Source organism: Sinocyclocheilus grahami, unplaced genomic scaffold (assembly GCF_001515645.1).
Source record: "Sinocyclocheilus grahami isolate Dianchi unplaced genomic scaffold, SAMN03320097.WGS_v1.1 scaffold2087.1, whole genome shotgun sequence".
NCBI classification, from domain to species: domain Eukaryota; kingdom Metazoa; phylum Chordata; class Actinopteri; order Cypriniformes; family Cyprinidae; genus Sinocyclocheilus; species Sinocyclocheilus grahami.
This window is the reverse complement of record NW_015507266.1, coordinates 6960-29773: the sequence shown is the minus strand read 5'-3', so window position 1 is coordinate 29773 and position 22814 is coordinate 6960. Positions and strand designations below refer to the sequence as shown.

General features: G+C 35.5%; 3 protein-coding genes across 3 annotated transcripts in view; 1 reads left to right on the top strand and 2 right to left on the bottom strand.

Moving 5' to 3' along the window:
• LOC107573999 (hemicentin-2-like) overlaps positions 1–2904 on the top strand; it is a 28499-nt gene extending 25595 nt beyond the window's left edge. Inside the window, exon 6 of the mRNA XM_016260469.1 lies at positions 2726–2904. Within this exon, the coding sequence (XP_016115955.1) occupies positions 2726–2895 (170 nt within the window). The 3' untranslated portion in view covers positions 2896–2904. The remainder of the gene's footprint in view (positions 1–2725) is intronic.
• A 547-nt stretch (positions 2905–3451) lies between these two features.
• On the bottom strand, positions 3452–11583 carry LOC107574001 (uncharacterized). Its single transcript, XM_016260472.1, has 5 exons — positions 11457–11583; positions 10106–10438; positions 4826–5134; positions 4460–4588; positions 3452–4207 (listed from the first exon to the last, which is right to left on the bottom strand). The coding sequence occupies exons 1-5, from the start codon at positions 11500–11502 to the stop codon at positions 4170–4172; spliced, it is 855 nt and encodes a 284-aa protein (XP_016115958.1). The 5' UTR covers positions 11503–11583; the 3' UTR covers positions 3452–4169.
• A 2571-nt stretch (positions 11584–14154) lies between these two features.
• Positions 14155–22814, bottom strand: part of LOC107573998 (uncharacterized) — a 10813-nt gene continuing 2153 nt past the window's right edge. The window contains exons 2-7 of the mRNA XM_016260468.1: positions 20708–21034; positions 19982–20110; positions 18879–19043; positions 15710–16039; positions 15460–15566; positions 14155–14730 (exon numbers count right to left, since the gene is read on the bottom strand). Of these exons, the coding sequence (XP_016115954.1) occupies positions 14710–14730; positions 15460–15566; positions 15710–16039; positions 18879–19043; positions 19982–20110; positions 20708–21034 (1079 nt within the window). The 3' untranslated portion in view covers positions 14155–14709. The remainder of the gene's footprint in view (positions 14731–15459; positions 15567–15709; positions 16040–18878; positions 19044–19981; positions 20111–20707; positions 21035–22814) is intronic.

Genomic DNA, 22814 nt, shown 5'->3' with positions numbered 1-22814 from the left:
CAAAAAAAAAAAAAAAAACGCCAAATTGACCTTAACCTCTCCAGACTGGTATTAAGTGTATCCCATCATGTTCTGGAAATAAATCAAGACACCACAAGTGTGTCATCTGTACTGAACAGACATTTAGAAGTTTATTTTAAAATGCAAAGGATTGAAAATCTAAATAAAGCTCTGTAAACACTTGCATTTGCATGAAAAGATCACACACACTTGTGGTCTTCACCCCCACTTGAACACTTGGGCCAAATACAGGAAATACGTCATGTAAGTAGACAAGTGGTCAAGTGCAAGGACCGCAAGTGTGGGTATTTGGACAAGCCCGTTGATGTCAACAGCAGTGAGTCACAAAATAATCAAATAAAAAATTATCAATTTGTCTTGTAAAATGTCATGCCAAAATTAAGTAGGTTACTAACAGGGAATGAATACACAATCTGAACATTAAAATCTCTCTCTGAATTCACATTTACATGTGTGCAGAACATCAAGGGTCAATTTGCTGATACTGTCTACAGGATGTGGTGTACTGGATCTCAACAAAAAACATAAAGTGCAGTCAGTATGATATGAGAAGAAGTGAAATAACAATACAAACCCAGAAACAAAGAATGAATGTATATGTGGTCAAGTCAGTTCTTCAGTGTTCTCCATTCAGCTTCTTTTGTGAAGTTTGGAAACGAAGGAGAGGTTTTTGTTAATGCCACAGTGAACAGAAGATACTGAAGATAAACCACAAGAACCAAGACGATCTGAAGACATTGCAGATAGATCAGAAATAAAGATATCATTCAATGACTACCCTTATCTTAATGATTTACATTTTTAAGTGAAAAAGTGAAAAATGAGAAGCAAAATGAAGAACTGAAAAAGACCATACCAAAAAATAGCCTAAGTTTTTTCTGAATGTCTGAGTTTGTAGGCTTAGTATGTAAGGCTTCTTTACCTGCTAACATGATTGACTTCTTCTCAAAACCACTTTAATGTGAAATAAAAGACAGTAAACAAACACACAAAAATCTCATGCAAGAAGCATCTTGTTTCCACTATATGCTTTTGAGACTCTAGCAGCTCCGTTTCTGAGTCAGACTGAAACCTGCTGCGGTCTGAGTTTAACTCAGGCCAGTTTAGAGGCATACGACCCAAATAAATGTGGCTACTGTTGAGTGGACAAACGTCTCTTGCAGCTAACAATGTGTTTACTATTGCATGTGTGCGCTGATGGGTAAATGGGCAAAGACATTATTTTCCTTTGAGACAATGGCTGATTGAAACAAACAACTGCTGCAACATTCTGGACAGAAACAATAGCCTAACAGAGTAGGCTACAACAAAAATGAAGCCTAAAAAGTAAGACCGTTAGGTAAAGACAATATGACATAATTATATTGAGAGACACAGAATGATTTAGCACAATATGTTAAGTAATAGCATTAACCAGGATGTGAAACTGAACTACAGTAGAAAGCATCGCCTGCACGTTGACGGAAGCGCGCTGTCTGGAGGTCTTTCTGTGTTTATCTCTAAACCTTATTTACAGATCGTATTAATGATATATTCCTGTCGAAAACGGATGCATACTAAGCGATTTATCTCAAACGGCTAAAGAAAATGACCCACACATTTATTTTGTTTTGTTTGTGTTTTTCTCATCTGGTTGGTAAGTACTTGTATTTTAATGACGTCACTGAAATCAAAGCGTAATAACGATTAACTCAAATGATTTACAATATTGCTGATGCTATAAGGAATTAGGTATCATAAACGTAAAAACTTGTATAAATTAGCATTTTTATATATATTTTTTAAAAACGTGATTTAGCCATGAAATATTGCATATTTAGTCTAACATTAACCTAGATGTAAGTTCATTGGTTCATGACATGGCAACAAACTGAGCGTTATTGTTAAGTGTTACAACATTTTTTACATGTTCTCCAGGTGTGTTTGTTGCAGAGACAGATGTAGTAAAGTCAGTATCAGTGATGGAGGGAGATTCTGTCACTCTAAAGACTGATGTTACTGATAAACAGGGATATGACAAGATAGAGTGGAGGTTTGGAGAGGAGCGAATCGCCAGAATCAAGGGAGTGAACGGTACATATTATGATGAGGTTTGGAGATTCAGAGGCCGACTGCAGCTGGATCACACCGGCTCTCTCACCATTAGAAACACCACAACTGAACACACTGGAGTTTATCATCTAAGTATGAAGGTTGGAAATGAAGACATACCCAAGATTTACAGAGTTACTGTGTATGGTGAGTGGATTATTATGTAACCTATTACATGGAGAATAGGCTACATCATTGTCAAAATGATGATTCAGAATGCACCTTTATAAAGCATGTTGTGTTTTCAGCTCCTCTGCCCATTCCAGTAATCTTCATTGACACTTTACAATCTTCTTCATCATCTGAAAGATCATCGAGGATCTTCCTGTGTTCAGTGGTGAATGTGAGTCATGCGACTCTCTCCTGGTACAAAGGAAACAGTTTATTGTCCAGCATCAGTGTGTCTAATCTCAGCATCAGTCTCTCTCTACCTCTGGAGGTGGAATATCAGGATAACAACACCTACAGCTGTGTGCTCAACAATCCCGTCAGCAACCAGACTCAACATCTCACCAACACTGAACTCTACTGGTTAGGTTGTGATTTTAAAGTTTTTTTCAGCATAGCTGTTTTTACTGACCTGATCTGATCTGGATTTCTTTTCTTTCCTCAGACTCTGTCCACTATTGTGGCACTGCTGAAGTTGTGATCCGATTGGTCGTCTCTGCTCTGATGGGTGTGGCTGCCGTGGCTGCCATTGTTGTTCTGGTTTATGACATTAAATCCAGAACAGGAGAGAAGAGAACTGACATCAACTTAAGACAACGATCAATCAGAAATTAAAAATGTTAATCTGTCTTTTTTTTCTGAGTACTTTTATGTTTAGATGAAACTGTGTTGTGACAGAATTCTTCATCTGTATTCCTAATGATGATGCAAATTTGATGTCCATAAAGCTAAGAACGTAAAATATTGCAGTCTACATCCTGTCTACGCTCTAATTCCTAATAATAAGCCAACATTCTTTCTCCATGTGTTCAGAAGTTCAATGAATCAGAAGTGTAAACAGTGTAAAAATGTGTAAACACTTTGTGTTTAAATGTAGCTCTGATAGCTGCTAATAAATCAGGTTGAATGGTGAAAATAACAGTTAATATAAAAAGCTCAAATATACAGAAAAACCTTCAGTCAGTCAGAAGTTCATTTGAAGATTCATTGTCATAAGATTTGGGTCGTCAGGCCCTCCTGGTTTACTAGGGTCAAGACTTATAGCGTTTGGGTATTTACTTTAGATAACTATATAAAATAGACATGTTCACATTAGAAATAGTAACTTTATAAAGGATGATATTCATTAAAATTTCATGACTTGTTCATGTTCTGTTGAAAAAGATGGATTCTCTGTACCAAAAAAAAAGCAAAATTCCAGAAGTCAATTAGAATATTAAAGCAATTTTATTGTGCATTTTTATTACATGCATTCAAGTACATGCTTATTCATATAAACTGGCTGCAACAATTATTAAATTTTCCCAACTGAACAAAGAATCCTATCTGTAGTCCACATTAGTCCACTAGAGGGCAGACATCAAGTTTCAGGGGTCTGAGAGTGGTTCGCATTGATTTTCATATTATTGTGAATGCTCCAAACAAACTTTTAAACAATCAGATCAACTCTACTGCAAAGAAACTCAGACAATGTTGACAGGTAGCCTCAATGTGCTTTCACTTGCATTTCATTTATAGCAGGCATGTCTGAATGTTTCACCTGAATTTCACATTTGGAAATGCCACTTATGTTTGGCCTTCACAGGGTAATGTATAAAAAGCAAAAGTGTAAGGAAAATATATCTTACAGAGTGTGTAGAACATCACCTTACATTGGACCAGACAAATATGTTTAAGAACTGTACCATTTAAATTCAGATTAAGAATACATGGATCATGTGCAATGCAAACTGTTCCATCAGCTGTAAAGTAAACTAAACCATTAAACTAAACAATTTTTTTCTTTCTTTCTTTTTTATACAATTACACAGCTCATCCTTACACAGAGCTTATTCCAAACAGTTGATATTATTAAAGTGGTTATATACTTGTAAGTATTAGGCTTCTCCTTATGTTTGTGTTCCATTCCCTTGACCTGCGGGGTCATCTGTAAGAAAACAGAAAGAATCACATATTCTAAAGCTACACAAAAACAAAGATGGAAGTTACCAAAACTTGAGAAAATTAAGTTAAATGGGAAAACAGAACTGAACTTTTCACTAGTGATCAAATATTACTGAAAACATCACAAAAGCAGGATGTTTAGCTTGAAGGAATCTGAATATTGCAGCTTTGTAGTCTTCTGTACTAGAATATATTTTTTGTGGTCTACAGCACAGTTTCTGACTTTTTTTCTTACAGTGTTCCTTCCTTTTATTGTAGCAGCAACGAACAATCAGAATCACCAGCACAACAGCAACAGCAACAGCAACAGCAGCACATATTCCTGCTATAACACCTGGAGACAGTCCTGAATCTGTAACGACAACTAAAGAGAATCATTAGTGTGTGTGATCTTTCTGATCCATAACGTACAAATCCATGTAAAAAGAAGGATTTTGACAAATAACATTCATATCCTCTACAAAAGTCTCTTTTGCAAAGAATTTGTTTTGGGAATGTTTGATATGCCATTGTTTCAGTTATGTCAGATCTTGCTATTTCGATTAAATGCTCACATATGTAAATATACAATATTCATAATGAAGAAACTTAATCTACTCACTCTTGACCGTAACACTGATGGTCCTCTGTAAGGTGTATGTGCTGCTGCTCATGTTTAGATGATAAACTCCAGAGTCTGTGCTTCTGGAGTCGCGGATGATGAGAGATCCAGTTTGATGCTCTCGCTGTAGTCTGCCTTCAAATTTCCCTTCAGCACTGAATAATGAAAACTGATTGGTAGTTCTGTTTATTCTAGCTATGAGATGGTTTTCAAATGTCCACAATATCAGATCATATCCCTTTATTTCGATAAGACCAGTGTGAAGAGAGACAGGTTCTCCCTCCTTCACTGATACTGTCTTCATTTCATCTGTCACAGCAACAAACACATAGAGAGAACAGGCAAGTTACCCAGAGATTAAGTTTGTCAAAGAATAATTACTTTTTAATCACATGGTTAAGTGTTTAGTTTCAAAAAGAATACGTGTCCTGTCACTTTGGTCTTGTTTTTAGTTTGGTGACAGGACACTCAGGTTCTAAGTTTTGTTTCCGTTGTAACCAAAATATAAGGGGTCAAGGTGAACCAATGAATGTTAAGTGGTCACAGTCCCATAAATATAATAATTGAATAGAATGAGTGATAGAGGTGACATTTATGCTTAACTCTGGAGTTTGTTCATCTTAAATTTAAACATTTGCAGTGAGCAGAAAATCACGTGAGGCACTTTTCAGTCGGAAGGCTGCATCTTAGAATGGCTGCATATCTCAGCTGCCACATCATCAAGCACCACCGAAAGCTCAATTTTGAGGATCCTTGGAAATCAGCCTTCATTCTGCATATTTGGAAGGTTGCATCAGGTGTATCCTTTAGTTTAGGATTTTCAGTGTTCATTTCGACCCTATTGAACCCAAGGTGCTTAATGTATTTTGTCAGTGCTCTGCAATACTTATTCATTGAGATCTTCAGTGTCCTCATATTACTTTTTATTACAGTAGGCACAATTTATAGACTCCAATTTATTAATTGCCTTTAAAATAATACTAGATTATCTTGAACTTTCAACAACATAACCTATGCATTGAAATGTCCCTTACGAAAAACAAATCAAAACATGTTTAGGCCTACTATACCATGGTAACCACAAATTAACCATAGTTTTGCTACACCAAACACAGTTTAACCATGGTAATTGTAGTAAAACTGTGGTTATACAAATGGTAATCTATACGCCAAAAAATAAATAAATACATAAAAAGCATGCTACACTTTTACTATAATAAAATCATGGTTATTTTTCCCTAAGGATTAGGCTATTTCTTGTTGCTATTCATAAACGTCTCAAACCGCTGTTTATCTGTCAAATACATTTCGTCTGCCATAAAAAAAAAAGCAAACATGCGAGAGCTTCACTGAAGCAGACTCGACTCCTTTTCAACTCCTCCTTCGACCGCAACCGGCAATTTTCAGCGTTCGGTAAGGAGCGGCGCAAAGATGAAGGCACGTGTTTTTTTTTTATGGGACATAAATGGTTCTTCCTCCAGGGGGCGCTTTACGGCTCAGAAAAACGAATTATATTAGTCACATTCAAGAAAGAGCCCCAACCTAATATTGTCTCTCCCACTGAAGACATTTGTACATTTTAAATATTTTTTATGTAGCCTATTCCAGGATTGGCTCCTGATAAACAAATGAAAAGCCACCTCAGCAAATTATTAAATAATTAATTGTCCTGTATCGTAAACATTACATTTCTGTTTAATTTAGTGTACATTTAAAATGTAATTGGATTATCTGAAACGATAACAAAATTTGGTCAACATTTGGTAACTAAGCCTACTGTAGCCTATACAATTTGAGAAAGTTTGAGCTAGTACTCACCAACAGCAATAAGGAATTTCCTGCGTAAAATTATACTGCTGGTGTTGATCTCCACTTCATAATCTCCAGACTGATCTTTTCGGATGTTTCTGACAGTGAGTTCTCCAGTTTGATTATTCAGATGAATGTTACTCCATCTCGAGTCAGCAGCGCTGTTTAATCCATTAACTTGATTGAGACCATCACCGGTTCGGAAGTTTGTTTGTTTACATTTACTGAATACTTTTACCCTTAAACACTTTATTAATGTTGACTAACTATATGTCATTCGAAAGCTGAAATGGTCAACCTTCGATATTTACGATCGAAATGTCACAGCGATTACATCTTTTTAGTTTCTATCAAGAGTTCTTATCAATACACGCAACATCGAAACTGGCAGTTCTTAACTGTTTTTGTCCAGTGAAGATTACAGACAAGTGAAATCATACACACATATGCGTATTTTTCATGACAATAAGCCAGATCACAAAACGGTTCCACATTTTTGTCCAACTAGTTGTAATTTAAGACAAATATCGATGAATTCTGTTTTGCATACGTAATAATTATTCTGAGTAAATTATAATTCTTGTCATTAGTGCAATAAATTACGCACTTTAAAAGATATTTCGGTAGTAAAACGCTATGTTATGATGTTTATTAAAGCTTCACGAACAAAATAACCCCGCCCTCAGCGTTCTCTGTGCAGCGCTGATTGGTCGGTGCTCCAAAAAGTTCTAGCAGCGCCACAGACTGTTGTGCACAACCTATAATATTCACTGCACACAGGCATCCACAGTAGGCTAAAGCTAGTAAAGGTTTGAAAAATGACAAATGTAGCCAACAAATAGATGATTACAGAGATTTTAGGGATTGAATGTATCCGCTGTCAGCCTTGTGTTTTAAATGTTGTATATAGGAATCTTAATAATTGTACTCCCACTGAAGGTGCATTGTGTAATATGCGCCACTGACGTAACAAAACAGAATAGCAAAAATTATGATTTTAATCTAACAGGCTCCCTGAACATGCCTAAAACTGTCTTGTCCACCTTGTCTTTCCAAACAGATTGTCCTGTCCCAGACTTCAGTATCCACTATATCAGACTGGACTGGATGCTCAAACAAACAGATGTTTTAATAGCTTCACACAGTCACAGCGTTAAACTTTTTGAGGAATTAGCCTACAAATGGCTTAATTATGGCTTAAATACTCATTGTCAGCCAACAAAACACTTTTTTTCCTACCACAATCATTATGGCTTTGAACACAGAAGGCCTATGTCCTCTGTTGAAATATAAGAGTGATACAGCAGCAAAGGTGTAAATGTTTGCATATATTGGTGGGTGGACAGTACTGTATGAACAACAGGGTACAGGTGTAAAAGTATGCAACTAAAGTCAGCAGAGCGATGGTGGCTGTATATTGCAGAATATGAAAGTAAAGTAAAGAATATGTGAGCAGTGAAGACGGATATAAATGCAAGTTCCAGAGACAGTGATGACAGTGGGGCAGTTTGCGGTGTATCAGTCATAATGCAAAGGTAGAAGAGTGGACGACAAAATAATAAGTCTGAAATCAAAGATTTGGTTACTTGGGTCAGATTTGCAAATGAACTGAGAACAGAATGTCAGGAATAAAGGAAAGATACGGCCAGCAGAAACCTTCAGTCATGTTTGTGGTATTGTGCTTTCCAAAAAATCATACAATTTTTACTCAAAGCAAAACTGTTTAAGTCTTCACAAATTGCCACTTGAACAATTGTGCTCGGTTGTAAATAGTGTTACGTTGTGTTTCACCTCATATTAATTGCTAAAAGCCCTTTATGGAGTCTGCAAGTACCCTTTTTCAAATGTTATTTCACTAAGAAAAAAGCTTTTAGGAAATTAATTTTTAGTGGCTCAGTCTTCAGATCGTAATTATACTTTGTTTATACTTGTAGCTTTGACTTTGTTGCTTTTTAAGCTGCTCTGGTACAGTTTTATTTGTTTATTATAAAATATCTTTCAGGCTAACAAAATAATAATTACTTTTCAAAAATAATTAACCTTCTCTTATTTTTTTTCTGTAGCACCATAATTAAATCTAATATGTGAACATCAAAGTAACAACTATCATCTTTCTAAAGAGCCCTCAGTTTTGCCTGTAGCCCAGAGGGTTGATGAACTGTGACTGTTTTAGTTTGTGTAGGTCAGGTTTGGGTTTGAGCTCAACTAGCGGGGGCGACTGTTAACAGGTTAAGCGAGCGATGATGGTGCCTTGATCTCCAAACTTCCACAGTATCTGATCATCTCCCTGTACTTTAACACCAGTCTGTAGAGTGACAGAATCTCCCTCCATCACTGATACTGACTGCACATCATCTGTCTCAACAACAAACACATGTGGAGAGCAAACAGAAACGACTTAAAACAGAGATTAAGCTTGCAATTCTGCAAGTCATTTTCACATCATACACATTTAAATATATACGCACAGAACAAATTAAATGATTGATTTTCCTTATACTAATCACAAAAAAAAAAAAACAAGATGCAGATTTTCCCATAATAGTGTGCATCTTGCGGGTCAAAAAATAAGTCTGAGTACAAATGTAAAGGAGTATCAGAACATTCATTGTATTTCTTTTTTAAATTTTTTAAATTCATTTTTTTCTGAAGATAATGCTTTCTGGATATAATCTCTTTACATATAATGTGTAAAATCTTTTTAATCATATTTAAAAATGAATATGCCATCTCTAGAGTGAAGCAACACCTTCATCCTGCACACCAATTTACAAAGGAATTTAATATGTAAAATATTTTAATTGGTTTTTTTAGGATATAGAGAGGCACACACTGGTTAGTTAGACTATTAAAAAATCAGTAAATATTATTTTGTTAAAATTATTCTTTTCCTGCATATTTTCTCATGGAATATCCTGTTTCGCTAATTCACATTACAGAAATAATACAGATATGTCATTTCACTTTAAGAGCCTTCCAGATTGTTAATGATAAAATAAATTACTTGTACATTTCTAAATGATGATGAAAAAATATTTTGCCAGAATGCAATATCAAGGAAGAATGATGCTAGCAGAATGGTGTAGTTACTGCGTCTACCAGCAGGGGCTAACTGACCCATGCTGAAGAGCGAAACCGTTAGCCCTTGGTATATTAACCATTCATTATAAATATTTAATACACCATTTGTGGAATCTAAGAAATAACATTTCAAATGCATTTGGAGAGTTTTCTGTATTTAAGCATTCTATGTTCTATATCCATTAAATTCAAGATGTTTTGAGGGGAAAATAAAAAGTTCACTGTTACAGTTCCTCAGCAAATATTTATATATCCTTTACAAATGCTCTGAACATCTTGAGTGTTTATTAGCATACTGAAATTGATTTATAAAGGATTATTGTGTATTATTGTGATTATACCAAAGGATATGGCTCACAGACAGTTAATGATCCCATTGATTTTACTCACCACTGACAGCAACATTGAATATCTTGGATTTGGTCTCTTTGTTGTTCTTGATCTGTAGTTCATAAACTCTAGAGTCTGTGGTTTTGAGGTTTGTGATGGTCAGAGCTCCAGTCTGACCATCCAGCTTCAGTCTGCCTCGGAATCGTTCTTCCTCATTCCCAGGTACTGTGGTTGTATTCATTTCTTTATCAATCTCTGCTATGAATTTATTTTCGCCTTGAATCTTCCACACCAGTTCTAGTGCTCCCTGTGTTTCAGTATCATCAGTGTGTAGAGTGACAGAATCTCCCACCATCACTGACACTGACTTCGCTACATCAGTACCAAACACACCTGGACAACCAACAGAAACCATTTCTAAACAGAGATTATGATATTAAAGTGGTCAGTAATTTTCATATATACAGTACGGCGCAGAAATGAGTACACTCCCCCTGAACAAAAATATATTTTCTTTGTCTGAAAGATCACTATTGCAATTCATCCAAAGCTGACAAAATTGTAGTTAGTTAACAGAAGAAAAATATAATTACACCCTACATTTAATTCAACACAGGTGTAATATTCTAGTACATAGTATGTCAAGCAACTGTCATGTTGAAAAAAAAGAGTCCAACAATGAAGAGAAGCTATCATCTTCTCCTTCAAGATTTTGTATTACGTGTAAAATACAAAATCACTCAAAATGACCAGACGTTCACATATATGGGCTACACCCAACCCAACAGTCAGACTGTCTTGAGTATTTGTTCTATTGCTTTCAAATTGCTGTTTTGATAATAATAAAAAAAATCCTGTTACTTTAATGAATAAAAATCTCTCAATTGAAATAAGGCTGGGGTTGTGGGTGACATGATTTTTCTGAAGAAGTAAAATGTATTAACATAGTAATTCAAACCAACCCCACCTACTGTTAGAAGAGCAGGCTGTGACAACAGCACAACTCTACAGCGATAATTACAGGTGGTTTACTTCAAATACGTGTTTTATATTTCCACCTGAATAAAAAAAAAACAATAGCGAGAATGATTTTTTTGTGTTGTCAGTGTTCACGTAAAATAGAGATGCGCAGAATATTAATACAGGCTGTCAGCGCCCTCTAGTGTTTACTACAAAAAACACACGCGGACCAGACAGAGTACCCCCAAAATACTCTACTACGGTGTTGTCATCAGTCATTATTCACTATGCGATTTATCACAACATCTATTTATAGAGTATAAAACGTCTGTACGTTAAGAAACACTGGAGGGAAGTAAATAAGATAACAGCAAATGGACATTTTCTGTTTCCGGTTTATATTGAAACCGAAAGCATTAATACAATAATTTAAAAAGTAAATCTGACTCACCATCCGCGAACAATAAAAGCCAAAAAAGGAAGGGATTGTTCCTCATTCTGATATCACGTCTGACCGCATCCAGAGTGAATGACAGCAGGGATTCAGGGTAGTTATGATGGGCTTGTGGCAAACTGCCCAAGTCACGTGACTTCTGCGAAAGAGGAAGTGTTGCGTCATACTCAGTGTCCCAAAGTGAACCTAGACTAGGTCAAAAGATCAAACATCTTCACACAGAGACAGGTGTAGCTGCCTAATGATTATAGACCTGCCAGAACAAAACAATCAAGACTTCACACATGCAAACTAGCTCGGTTTATCTGTAAATATTAAGTTCTTCATGTAGAAATCAGTTCAAAACCCACCTACTGCTGGTCTTGATACATTGCTTATATTAGCATGTATCAATGAGCATTTTTTTATTTATCATTTTATCTATATGTATATGTATGTATGTGTGTGTACAGTTTCATAAATTATGTACTGAGACCTGGCATTGCACATTGCATAAAACAATTACATACAAGGTGTACATGTGCTATTCGCTGATGATGACCAATATATTTCTGACACTAGGGGACAGACTAAAACTTGCTTTACATTTTCATTTTATGCAGTGCAAGATATAAAACTGAACACCCCCTGTTTGTTTTACTGTGTAAACTTGAGTCAAGTCTGTTTTTCAATGTACTTCATTTAGCTTCATTTGTGAGCATTGAAAATGAGGGAGAGATTCTGTTAATGTGTTCAGACAGGGTCTGTAAAACCAGTGAACAGAAGATGCTGAAAATAAACCACAGGAACTGAGAACAAAGATGTTATCCTTATAGATGACTTGCATACAATGAGCACAGATTCTTTATGTTAAAACATGTGATCCACATTTTATCATTGAAATTCAAAGTGAATGAAAATAAAACCAAAATAAAGAAACAAAACAAAACAAGAAGTGAATGATGTGTAGCTCCCGGCGCCTATTTATACTGTAGTCGCACTGGTAGTGACGTCATGGCTGTCACCGGCCAACGAGTTGGTGGTTTTTCAATGTATGCTTCAGACACGGGTCACGACGAGGCGTTCCCCATAGCGACCCCTAGAGGACGCAGTTCGAAGTTCGCATGAAAGGGAACCCTGACAACATAAAAACACACACCCCATCACAGAATATGTGATTTTCTTGCTCCAGATTTGTAAGATTATATGTTTAGAGTGTATGAATCTCACAGTATTTCTCACAGAATGTTACTGTGAAACAAAAGCTGTCATATATTTTTTCGTCCTTGCAAGAGAAAACATCTTGTTTGTACTGAAGGCATTTGAAACTCTAGCAGCTCTGTTTCTGAGTCAAAGTGAAATCGGTTGTGGTCTGAGGTTAATTTGATCAATTTATTGACAATTGACTCAAACGAATGTTGTTTCTGTTGAGTGGACAAACATCTTGCTCCTAAATATATTTTTACTATTGCTTGTGTGGCTAATTGACAGGTAAATGGGCAAAGACATTATTTTTCTTTAAGCCAGATTTCCACAAAACAGCTTCACTGTAGTGAGTCCATCATCAACAGCAATATTTGATTTCTGTCAAGCAGGTTTCTTAGCAGTTGTGCATCTGTGATAACCAACTTTTGTTTCCCTACACAGTAGAACATGCAGCACACCAGCAGATTAAACCAAACAGGTGCTACAAGATTCTGGGAAGAAAAAACAACACAGCACAAGCATGAGAGTCAAAGGTATAACCACAGTTAAGACTATAAGGTAAAAATCATCATACTATAATGCATCATATCTATGGAAACAATGAGTGATAGTTTTAAGAGCTAAGCAGCTGTTGCTCTTATCACAGGCACGTTCATGTATAATCAGACTGAAAGAGTTATTTTTGTTTATTTTTGTCTCTAAACCTCAAGTTATCTACAGATTAAGATAATGCAGCAAGATGAAGAACGCGTGTCTGTTGTGTTTCATGAAATCGGATGGAGGTTTTTCAGACTTAAAGCGGTTTTATGTCAAACGGTTGAAGAAAATGATTCACAGGCTAGTTATGCTTGTGTTGTTTTCTTATGGTTGGCGAGTTATAGATACATTTGACTTATTTTTACAGAATTGTACTCTTTAGATCATTTAAAGGATTTACGTCATCTCGTCTTTTTCTCCAGTACACAGTAAAATCCTCAGAATTAAATCGCCACTGTTCAGTATACATTATCCCAATAATAAACAGAGCGTTAAAAAGTAACACTGAAGCAGTGTTGACGTTAATGAGATGATTAAGAGATGACGAACACCTGCTGTTAACAAGCATAATTACTGTAGGAAAGAAGAACAACATGAACAGGAAGAAGTGAAGAGATGAGCAGAAACTGCTACAAATAACTTCCAGAGCCTTTTAGATGAAATCAACTGAGAATAAAAAAACACTAAGCATCAAGATCTCAGCAGAGGATCATTAAACAACTTCAAAAACACTTATTACTAACAAGTTTGACTTTATTGCAATGCATGCGGAGTGTCATTGTACAAAACCCCCAGCATGCATTGCAGATGAATAAATCATGCAGCTGAATTGTCCCAATAACTTAATGCTTGCTTTTATTTTTGCTGTTGCTTATGTTGCGACTTTATTGATTGATCTGTGTTGAGCCAGATGAGACATGTGAATATAACAATATATTTTATAAAGGCAAGTAAAAGAGCAAATGAGCCACTCCTATTGATAAGACATTAACATGCCTGATGGGCAATTTCAGTGACTTACACTGTTCACTCTGGCACCATAAAATATAGTCTCAGTTTTATCAAGTTTGATTGGCTTTATTGTGTGTTTGTACATAGATCCAAATGTATGCGCACAGCATAAACATAAACTTGCACATGAATGGCACAGAAATTATATTTTGCACCCATATCCCTATGCAAATAACCTGAAGATTACACTAAGAGAAAACACCAATTTCAAGCAACCAAACCCTGCTGGTTTACAGGGGATAGATTTTAAGCATATGTTGATTTATTTTATATTTAACGAGAAAACGTCATCAATGGTTCTGTAACTTGAACATTTTAGACTATGTTGTTTACAATTTTTCCATTTGTTCTAGTAGTCAAGCATGAGGCAAAAATACATGAACCGTGATATGTCAAAAATATATTCATAAAAACAAATTAAACACTAATTAGTATGTCACGCAAAGCCTACGTTTGTATTGTTATACAGCGATTATGAATTGTTGTTTCTTCTTTTCTTGTTGATCCTGAGAGTGATTCACTTTACATTCACTGAAACCTGTTATAAAAACACAGAAAGAATCACAATAAGAAAATAGTAATGAATAATTAATAGTTTCAATAAGAAGAATGATAATATTAGCTAAAAGTTCCCCTGCGCTTAGGTTCTCCTGCGCTATACACATACAATAGGAAAATCTATCTTCTGTTGTCCTTTCAACAGTAATCATACTTAAATTACAAATCGAAACGTAGAAACAAAAAAATCTCAACTTTACTTTTTCACTTCCTTCAAAGACTCAATGTGACCCTGGACCACAAAACCAATCATAAGGGTCAATTTTTTTCAAAATTGAGATTTATACATCCTCTGAAAGCTGAATAAATAATCTTTCCATTGATGTATGGTTTGTTAGGATAGGACAATATTTGGCCGATATACGACTATTTGAATATGAATCTGAGGGTGCAAAAAATCAAAATACTGAGAAAATCGTCTTTAAAGTTGTCCAAATGAAGTTCTTAGCAATGCATATTACTAATCAAAAATTAAGTTTTGATATATTTACAGTATAGGAAATTTACAAAATATCTTCATGGAACATGATCTTTACTTAATATCCTAATGATTTTTTGGCATAAAAGAAAAATCGATAATTTTGACCCATACACTGTTTTATTTTTGGCTATTGCTACAAATATACCCCAGCGACTTAAGACTGGTTTTGTGCTCCAGGGACACAAATCATTTTTAGCTCCTGCTGTGTGATTTTCATGAAATACTTACACCTTTGCCTTGGTTGCTTATACTTCTTGTAGCAAAAAACACAGTTACAGCCCAAACCACCAGACCAACACCAGCACCACATATCCCTGATGCAGCACCAGACTGAGCTGTAATGATAAAGAGAGACAGCCATTAGAGTGAACGTATGTCTGATCTATAACAAACACTAGAAACATCAGCACTATATAACCTGACTCACAAAGCACAAATCTAAATGAGACTTTCCTTTTGAAAGACTTGAAGTACTCACCACTGACAGTGACACTGAAGCTCTTCTGTATGGTATATGTGCGTTTGATGATCTTTATCTGATAAAGTCCTGAGACTTCAGTCTTGGTGTTGCTGATGGTCAGATCTCCAGTTTGAATATTCAGATGCAGTCTGTCTGTAAATCTCACATCATGCTCATTATATATTATTCTTCGATTCTCTCTGTCAGTTTTTACTACGGAAGTGTGTTGAGGTCCAAGCGTCCACTGGATGCCATCATCTGCTGTTATATCAGTAATGCGAGTCTGTAGAGTGACAGGATCTCCATCCCTCACTGACATTTTCTTCACCCCATCGAAACTAAACACACCTGGAAAACAACCAAGAAACGTTTTTAAAATGTTAGATTAAATGAATTAAATTAATACTCTAGCACTCTCTATTCTTAAAAAACTAAAAACTCACCCCTTTTAGACTTGCACTCTATTCATTTACTAACTGCTTGTTTTCTTAAAAAAACTAAACTAACACTAGCTTGTTATATTTTATTCCAGTTTTCTTTTTATTTATTATACAATTCACAAAAGCAAAAAAGGCCTCTAACACTAGCTTGCTCTATTCTTTTTCAATTCTATCTGTTTTCTTTTAATTTATTATTTAAAAATAATGCACTTGCATATTGCTCTTTTGTTGATTTTGACTGCTTCTATTGTCCTCATTTGTAAGTCACTTTGGATAAAAGCGTCTGCTAAATGACTAAATGTAAATGTAAATTTAGATTCATTTTTGCTAGATTAAATAGTCTATTTATTTATTTATTTTACTGTAAACAGATACAACAAATCTAATTATATATAAAAAAGTTAATGGAGAAAATTGATTTTTTTTTATTTATGCATATATGATTCAAACTGATGGAAGTTACTGTCAGGGAGAATAACGAGTAAACACAAATATACAGTGCTGCTTGAAAGTTTGTGAACCCGTTAGAATTGTCTATATTTCTGCATAAATATAACCCAAAAAATCCTGAAAGTTGACAAAGAGATCCCAATCAAACAAATGAGATGAAAATATATACTTTGTCATTTATTTACTCAGGAAAATGACCAATATTACATATCTGTAAGTGGCAAAAATATGTGAATCTCTAGGATTAGCTGTTAATTTGAAGGTGAAATTAGAGTTCATCTGTTTAGAGGTGTTTTTAATCAGTGAGATGACTATCAGGTGTCAGTGTGTGCTCTGTTTTATTTAAAGAACAGGGATCTATCAAAGTTTGGTCATGTTTGTGGAAGTGTATCATGGCACAAAAAAACTTGATCTCTAAGGACCCCAGATAAAAAAGTTGCTGTTGCTCATCAGGCTAGAAAAGGTTTCAAAGCCATCTCTAAAGAGTTTGGACTCCACCAATCCACAGTCAGACAGATTGTGTAACAAATGGAGGAAATTCAAGACCAGTTTTACCCTCTCCAGGAGTGCTCCACCAACAAAGATCACTCCAAAAGCAAGACGTGTAATAGTCTGCGAGGTTGCAAAGGAACCCAGGGTAACTTCTAAGCAACTAAAGGCCTTTCTCACATTGGCTAATGTTAATGTTTATGAGTCCATCATCAGGAGAACACTGAACAACCATGGTGTCCATGGCAGAGTCGCAAGAAGAAAGCCACTGCTCTCCAAAAAGAACATTGCTGCCCGTCTGCAGTTTGCTAAAGATCATGTGGACAAGCCAGAGGAATACTGGAGAAATATTTTGTGGACAGATGAGACCAAAATAGAACATTTTGGTTTAAATGAGCAGCGTTACTTTTGAGGAGTGAAAAACACTGCTGCATTCCAGCATAAGAACCTTATCCCATCTGTGAAACATGGTGGTGGTAGTGTCATGGTTTGGGCCTGTTTTGCTGCATCTCGTCCAGCATGGCTTGCCATCATTGATGGAAGAATGAATTCTGAATTATACCAGCAAATTGTGAAGGAAAATGTCAGGACATCTGTCCAAGAACTGAATCTCAAGAGAAAGTGGGTCATGCAGCAAGACAACGACCCCAAGCACACAAGTTGTTCTACCAAAGAATTGTTAAAGAAGAACAACGTTAATATTTTGGAATGACTGAGTCAAATTCCGGACCTTAATCCAACTGAACTTTTGTGGAAGGACCTGAAGCAAGCAGTTCATAGGAGGAAACCCACCAACATCACAGAGCTGAAGCGTTGTGCAGGACTGATCAGCAGTTACAAGAAACATTACCTGCAGTTATTGCTGCAAAAGGGGGTCAGACCAGATACTGAAAGCAAAGATTCACATACTTTTGCAATTCACAAATATTTAACACCGGATCATTTTTCTCAATAAATAAATGACAAAGTATATATTTTTGTCTCCTTTGTTTGATTGGATTCTCTTTGTCTACTTTCAGGATTTGTGTGAAAATCTAATTATGTTTTGGGTCATATTTATGCAGAAATATTGAAAATTCTAAAGGGTTCACAAACTTTCAAGCAGCACTGTATATGTATATATATATATATACACATACAGATTTTTGGTGGCATTTAATTACAGATATATTTTATCAGTTCAATCTTTAAAAGCAGCAATATTTCAAATGCATCCGCGTTATTGTGACCACAGTATGATTTGTAATGTATTCATCCTCTAGGGGGCGCTTCAGGATCAGAAAGAATTGTCAGAAAATGTCCAATAAATTCTCAGAAAAAAAACAAAACACATTCAAATAGAGCAGGGATTCACATCCTTTTTTCTGTCAGCCTTCGATCAAAAATAGCCTATATTCTTGAACTAGGCCTACCCGTGAAATGTAAAGTTAATAGCCTATTTCAGTCATTAAACAGCATTGCTCCCTGTTCTCTGATGTTGGTTGATGGCCGTATTCCATGCAGTCAAATAAATAAAATAGCCTATTTCACCTTCTCTGTATGTGTTTTATTTGGATTGTTTTTATTTTAAATCGGTTTATATTTTTGTAAGTGGATAATATATAAGTGTTCAATATATTTGTAAGTGTAAACATTTTAATGATTGGCACCAGAGAAGCAAACTGAAACTACCCCACCCTATCTAAAAAAAAAAAAAAAAATTTTTTTTTCTATATTAAATATTGTTTAGCCTAGCCCTACTAGTAGTGTTTACAGAATAACATGACTCTAAAACCGTTTAACATTTATAGAAAGTTTAGTCTACTCACCACTGATATTAATACGTAATTTCCTGTGTAAGATCATACTGCTGGTGTTGATCTCCACTTTATAATCTCCAGACTGATCTCTTCGGATGTTTCTGATGGTGAGCTCTCGGGTTTGATCGTTCAGATGAATGTTAGGCCTACTCCATCTCGAGTCAGCAGCGCTGTTTAATCCATTAACTTGCACGAGACCATCGCTGGTTCCTAAGTTTGTTTGTTTACCTTTACTGCATGCTTTTACCATTAAAACCCTAATTAACGTTGACAAGCAATATGACATTAGAAAGGCTGAAGTCTCAAGCTTCAGTATTTATGGCCACAATGTCACAGCCACAACCTCATTTTAATTCGTATCAAGAGATGGCAACAATACAGGTAACATTGAATCTGATAGTTCTTAAGTATTTTTGTCTAGTGAAGATAAATCAATCATACAAATGTATGCGACTTTTAACGGCAATGATCTAGTATAAAATCAGTTAAAACTCTTTAGTACAAAAAGTGTGAATTTAAGAGCAATGTCAATGAATTCTGCCTAATTTATGTAACAACTTAAGAATTACAATTCCTGTCATTTTTACACAAAAGTATGCACTCTAGGAGGTATTACAGAGGTATTATCACGTTTGCTAGGGTCTCACGTACAGATTAACCCCGCCCTCCGTGTCCTTTCTGCAGCGCTGATTGGTCAGTCATTCTGAACCATCTCAGAGTCAGAGTCGCTCTGGATGCTCAAACAATCAGATCAATTGTATCTCATATTTAGTGGTGCCTCTTCAAATGTGCATTATATTTTGTTCACACTTGTGCCTTAAATGTGATCGCTTTTTTAAGCTGCTCTTGCACATTTTCATATATTAATTCCTGAATATCTTTTATTTTTAAATGATGGATGATTATGTTCTAGAGTGTTTAGTCTTCTCTTACTATTTTTCTGTATTAATATAATGAACTCTGACCACTGCACAACAAACGGACAACTAACATCTTTCTAAGGAGACGTTAGTTTTGACTGTAATCCAAACGGTTGATGAACTGTCACCATTTTAGTTGGTGTAGGTCAGGTTTGGGTTTGAGCTCAACTAGCGGGGGCGACTGTTAACAGGTTAAGCGATCAATGCGGATGACTTGATCTTCAAACTTCCACAGTATCTGATCATCTCCCTTTACTTCAGTAACACCAGTGTGTAGAGTGACAGAATCTCCCTCCATCACTGACACTGACTGCACATCATCTGTCTCAACAACAAACACATGTGGAGAGCAAACAGAAGTTTAAAACAGAGATAGCGCTTAATGATGAAAGTCATTTTCATATAATAACACTTGAAATATACATGTGCAGATGACTCTGGGAATGATGGTACAACTACAGTTTTTTTTATTGCTTGAAAAATACAATATTCCAGAAAGGGTTCAAATCTTTTTTATAAATTTTTTTTTTAAAGCTTTTAATTTCAGAATGTCCCTAACAGTAACCTAGTCTCATGTGGTTAAAAAGGTGACAAATACATTAAAAAAATGGAAATGAATTCAGTACAACATTTATTTTTTTTAACACATGGAAACATAGGCTATGCTTCTATGTAGATATGCTATGTTTTTTTCTCTCTTTTTAAAGTTGACAAAAATAACAAACCTCACCGGATAATGTGAAGAATTTTTTTTTAAGAAATGACTTACATTTGGCTCTGAATTAGCATTAGCACACTACACTCATTTTAGCCAGTTGCTGCTGTTGTTTTTATATCTTCAGTAAATAAATAAATAAATACAAATAATCATTCCACAGCATCTAAACTGTCCACAGGTGACTGACATGAGTTACTCACCATGGACAGTAACTTGGAATGTCTTCAATTTTGCATCTGTGTCCTTGATGTCTACACTATAATGTCCAATGTGTTCAGTTCTGATGTTTGTGATGGTCAGAGATCCAGTCTGTCTGTCCAGCTTCAGTCTGTCTTTGAATATCGCACCGGGACCATCATATGTAGAGGGATGTCCATCTGCTTCATTCATTCTAGCAATGATTTCATCACCAAACTTCCATATTATCTTACTATCTTTCGGTACTTCAGTAATATCAGTGTTTAGAGTGAGATAATCTCCCTCCATCACTGACACTGACACTTCATCTGCTTCAACACCAAACACACCTGCAGAACAAACAAAAACAGTTTATATAATATTGTAAACATACCCAATATTGTAATATTTGTGCTCTAAATACAGGATATTAATGACAGCAAATTCTCAGGCAATATACTGTTTGTTTACAGCTCTATTCCTGTATTTGTAATGGGAAATGACAATGTTATATGTGACGAGTTTGAGCAGTTCTCTAAAGTGACCCTTTTCATTCACAATGATGTCTAGTTCAGATGGGATATTATGAGCTCATTTAAGGTCAGTCCCTGAACTAACTATATCCTTGCAGAATGCTACATGCTCTTGTGCAATGATACATTACATTGTGTCTCAGTTAATCAAAAGCAACACTAATCACCATAACAAAGACGGCACAAGAGATCTGTCTATTTGTTTATGAAAGAGACAAGTAGAGAATCCAGAATTTAATCTGCATTACTTCTGGGCTCTGCATTATTCAGATTTAAAAATACGTTTTTTGTTGTTGTTGTTTTTTTTCATATCCTCTTTGCAAACATCTATTTACCATAAAACTCTCAAAAAGTCACTTTACCGAGCTTGATCTCAGTCCCTTAATACACTTTTCTTTTCTTTTTCTGCCAGCAGTCTGGTGTATTTACGAAATGCAGCCGTTTCTTACAGTGTGTAAGTAGTGTCAGCAGTTGTTTTGCAAGTTTATAAATCTACCTCAGTTTTTCACCGTATCAGTAATGTAAGTGAACAGATTTGTTGCATTGTGTCTCTTGAGAATTAAGGCTAATGTGGCTTGGAACTTCTACAAGACAGCATGCAAATTGTAAAAAGTATGCGGTATGAAACTCAAATGCAGAAGAAAACATGCAAAAGAAAAAAAAAACATGTATAAATATTAGTAATATTCATTTAGACAGCCTGAAAACATCTTATTCTTAAGGTTAAATGTCTCAGATTCCCCCCCCCCAGTTAAATGTATTCTTATTTTTATTCTGAGGTATAAATAAAGTAAAACTTCCCAACTGGCTCATATCTGGATTTATGTTTCTCATCTGGATTTATTTATGATTTATTGGATGAATATTAAATGACAGAGCACAGCTCAGCACACAAGCAAGTATGTTTCACATGGACACACAAAGACTGAAAAAGTGGCACTGGCACAATGATGCATAGGCAGTTTATTTGCCGTTTTAATGTAAAATATTTCATATTTTACATTTTGGAATAAACATTGGGTGTTCGGGATGGCATAACTTATTCTGAACAAGTAAAACTTGCTGAAACAAGTAAAGCCCACCTTAAGCTGGCCTAATGTTGTAAGCACAGGTTGCAACAATAGCCATAATTACAGCTTGATGGTAGTTTATGGCAAATGGGCCTACTTTTATTAGTAGGCCGCACCCTGAATGAGAGCGACAGTAACTCAACCGGACTAAAGTCCAAGAGACTGACTGACTGATTGAGAGAGTGGCTTATTTCTGTTTTTCTGTTCTGTTTCGTTTAAATAGTACATGCGTTCGTGTTGCAGCCAGTTTTTATGTAAAATAATAACGCTCAGAATATTGCATGCCGTCAGCGCCCTCTAGCGTTCACTACTAAACACACGTGCACAAACAACTAACTCCAAAAATACCCTTACAGTGTTGGTGTTTGATTTGTCAGAACGTATATTTATGAAAAAGTGATACGTTTGAGTTTTTTTTTTTTAAACTGTAGCTAGATATAAAAAATAAGAAGGTTTCTGATTTATATTGAAAACGAAAATGCTAAATTAACATAAAAAAATAAGTTTTACTCACCGTTCACGAGTAA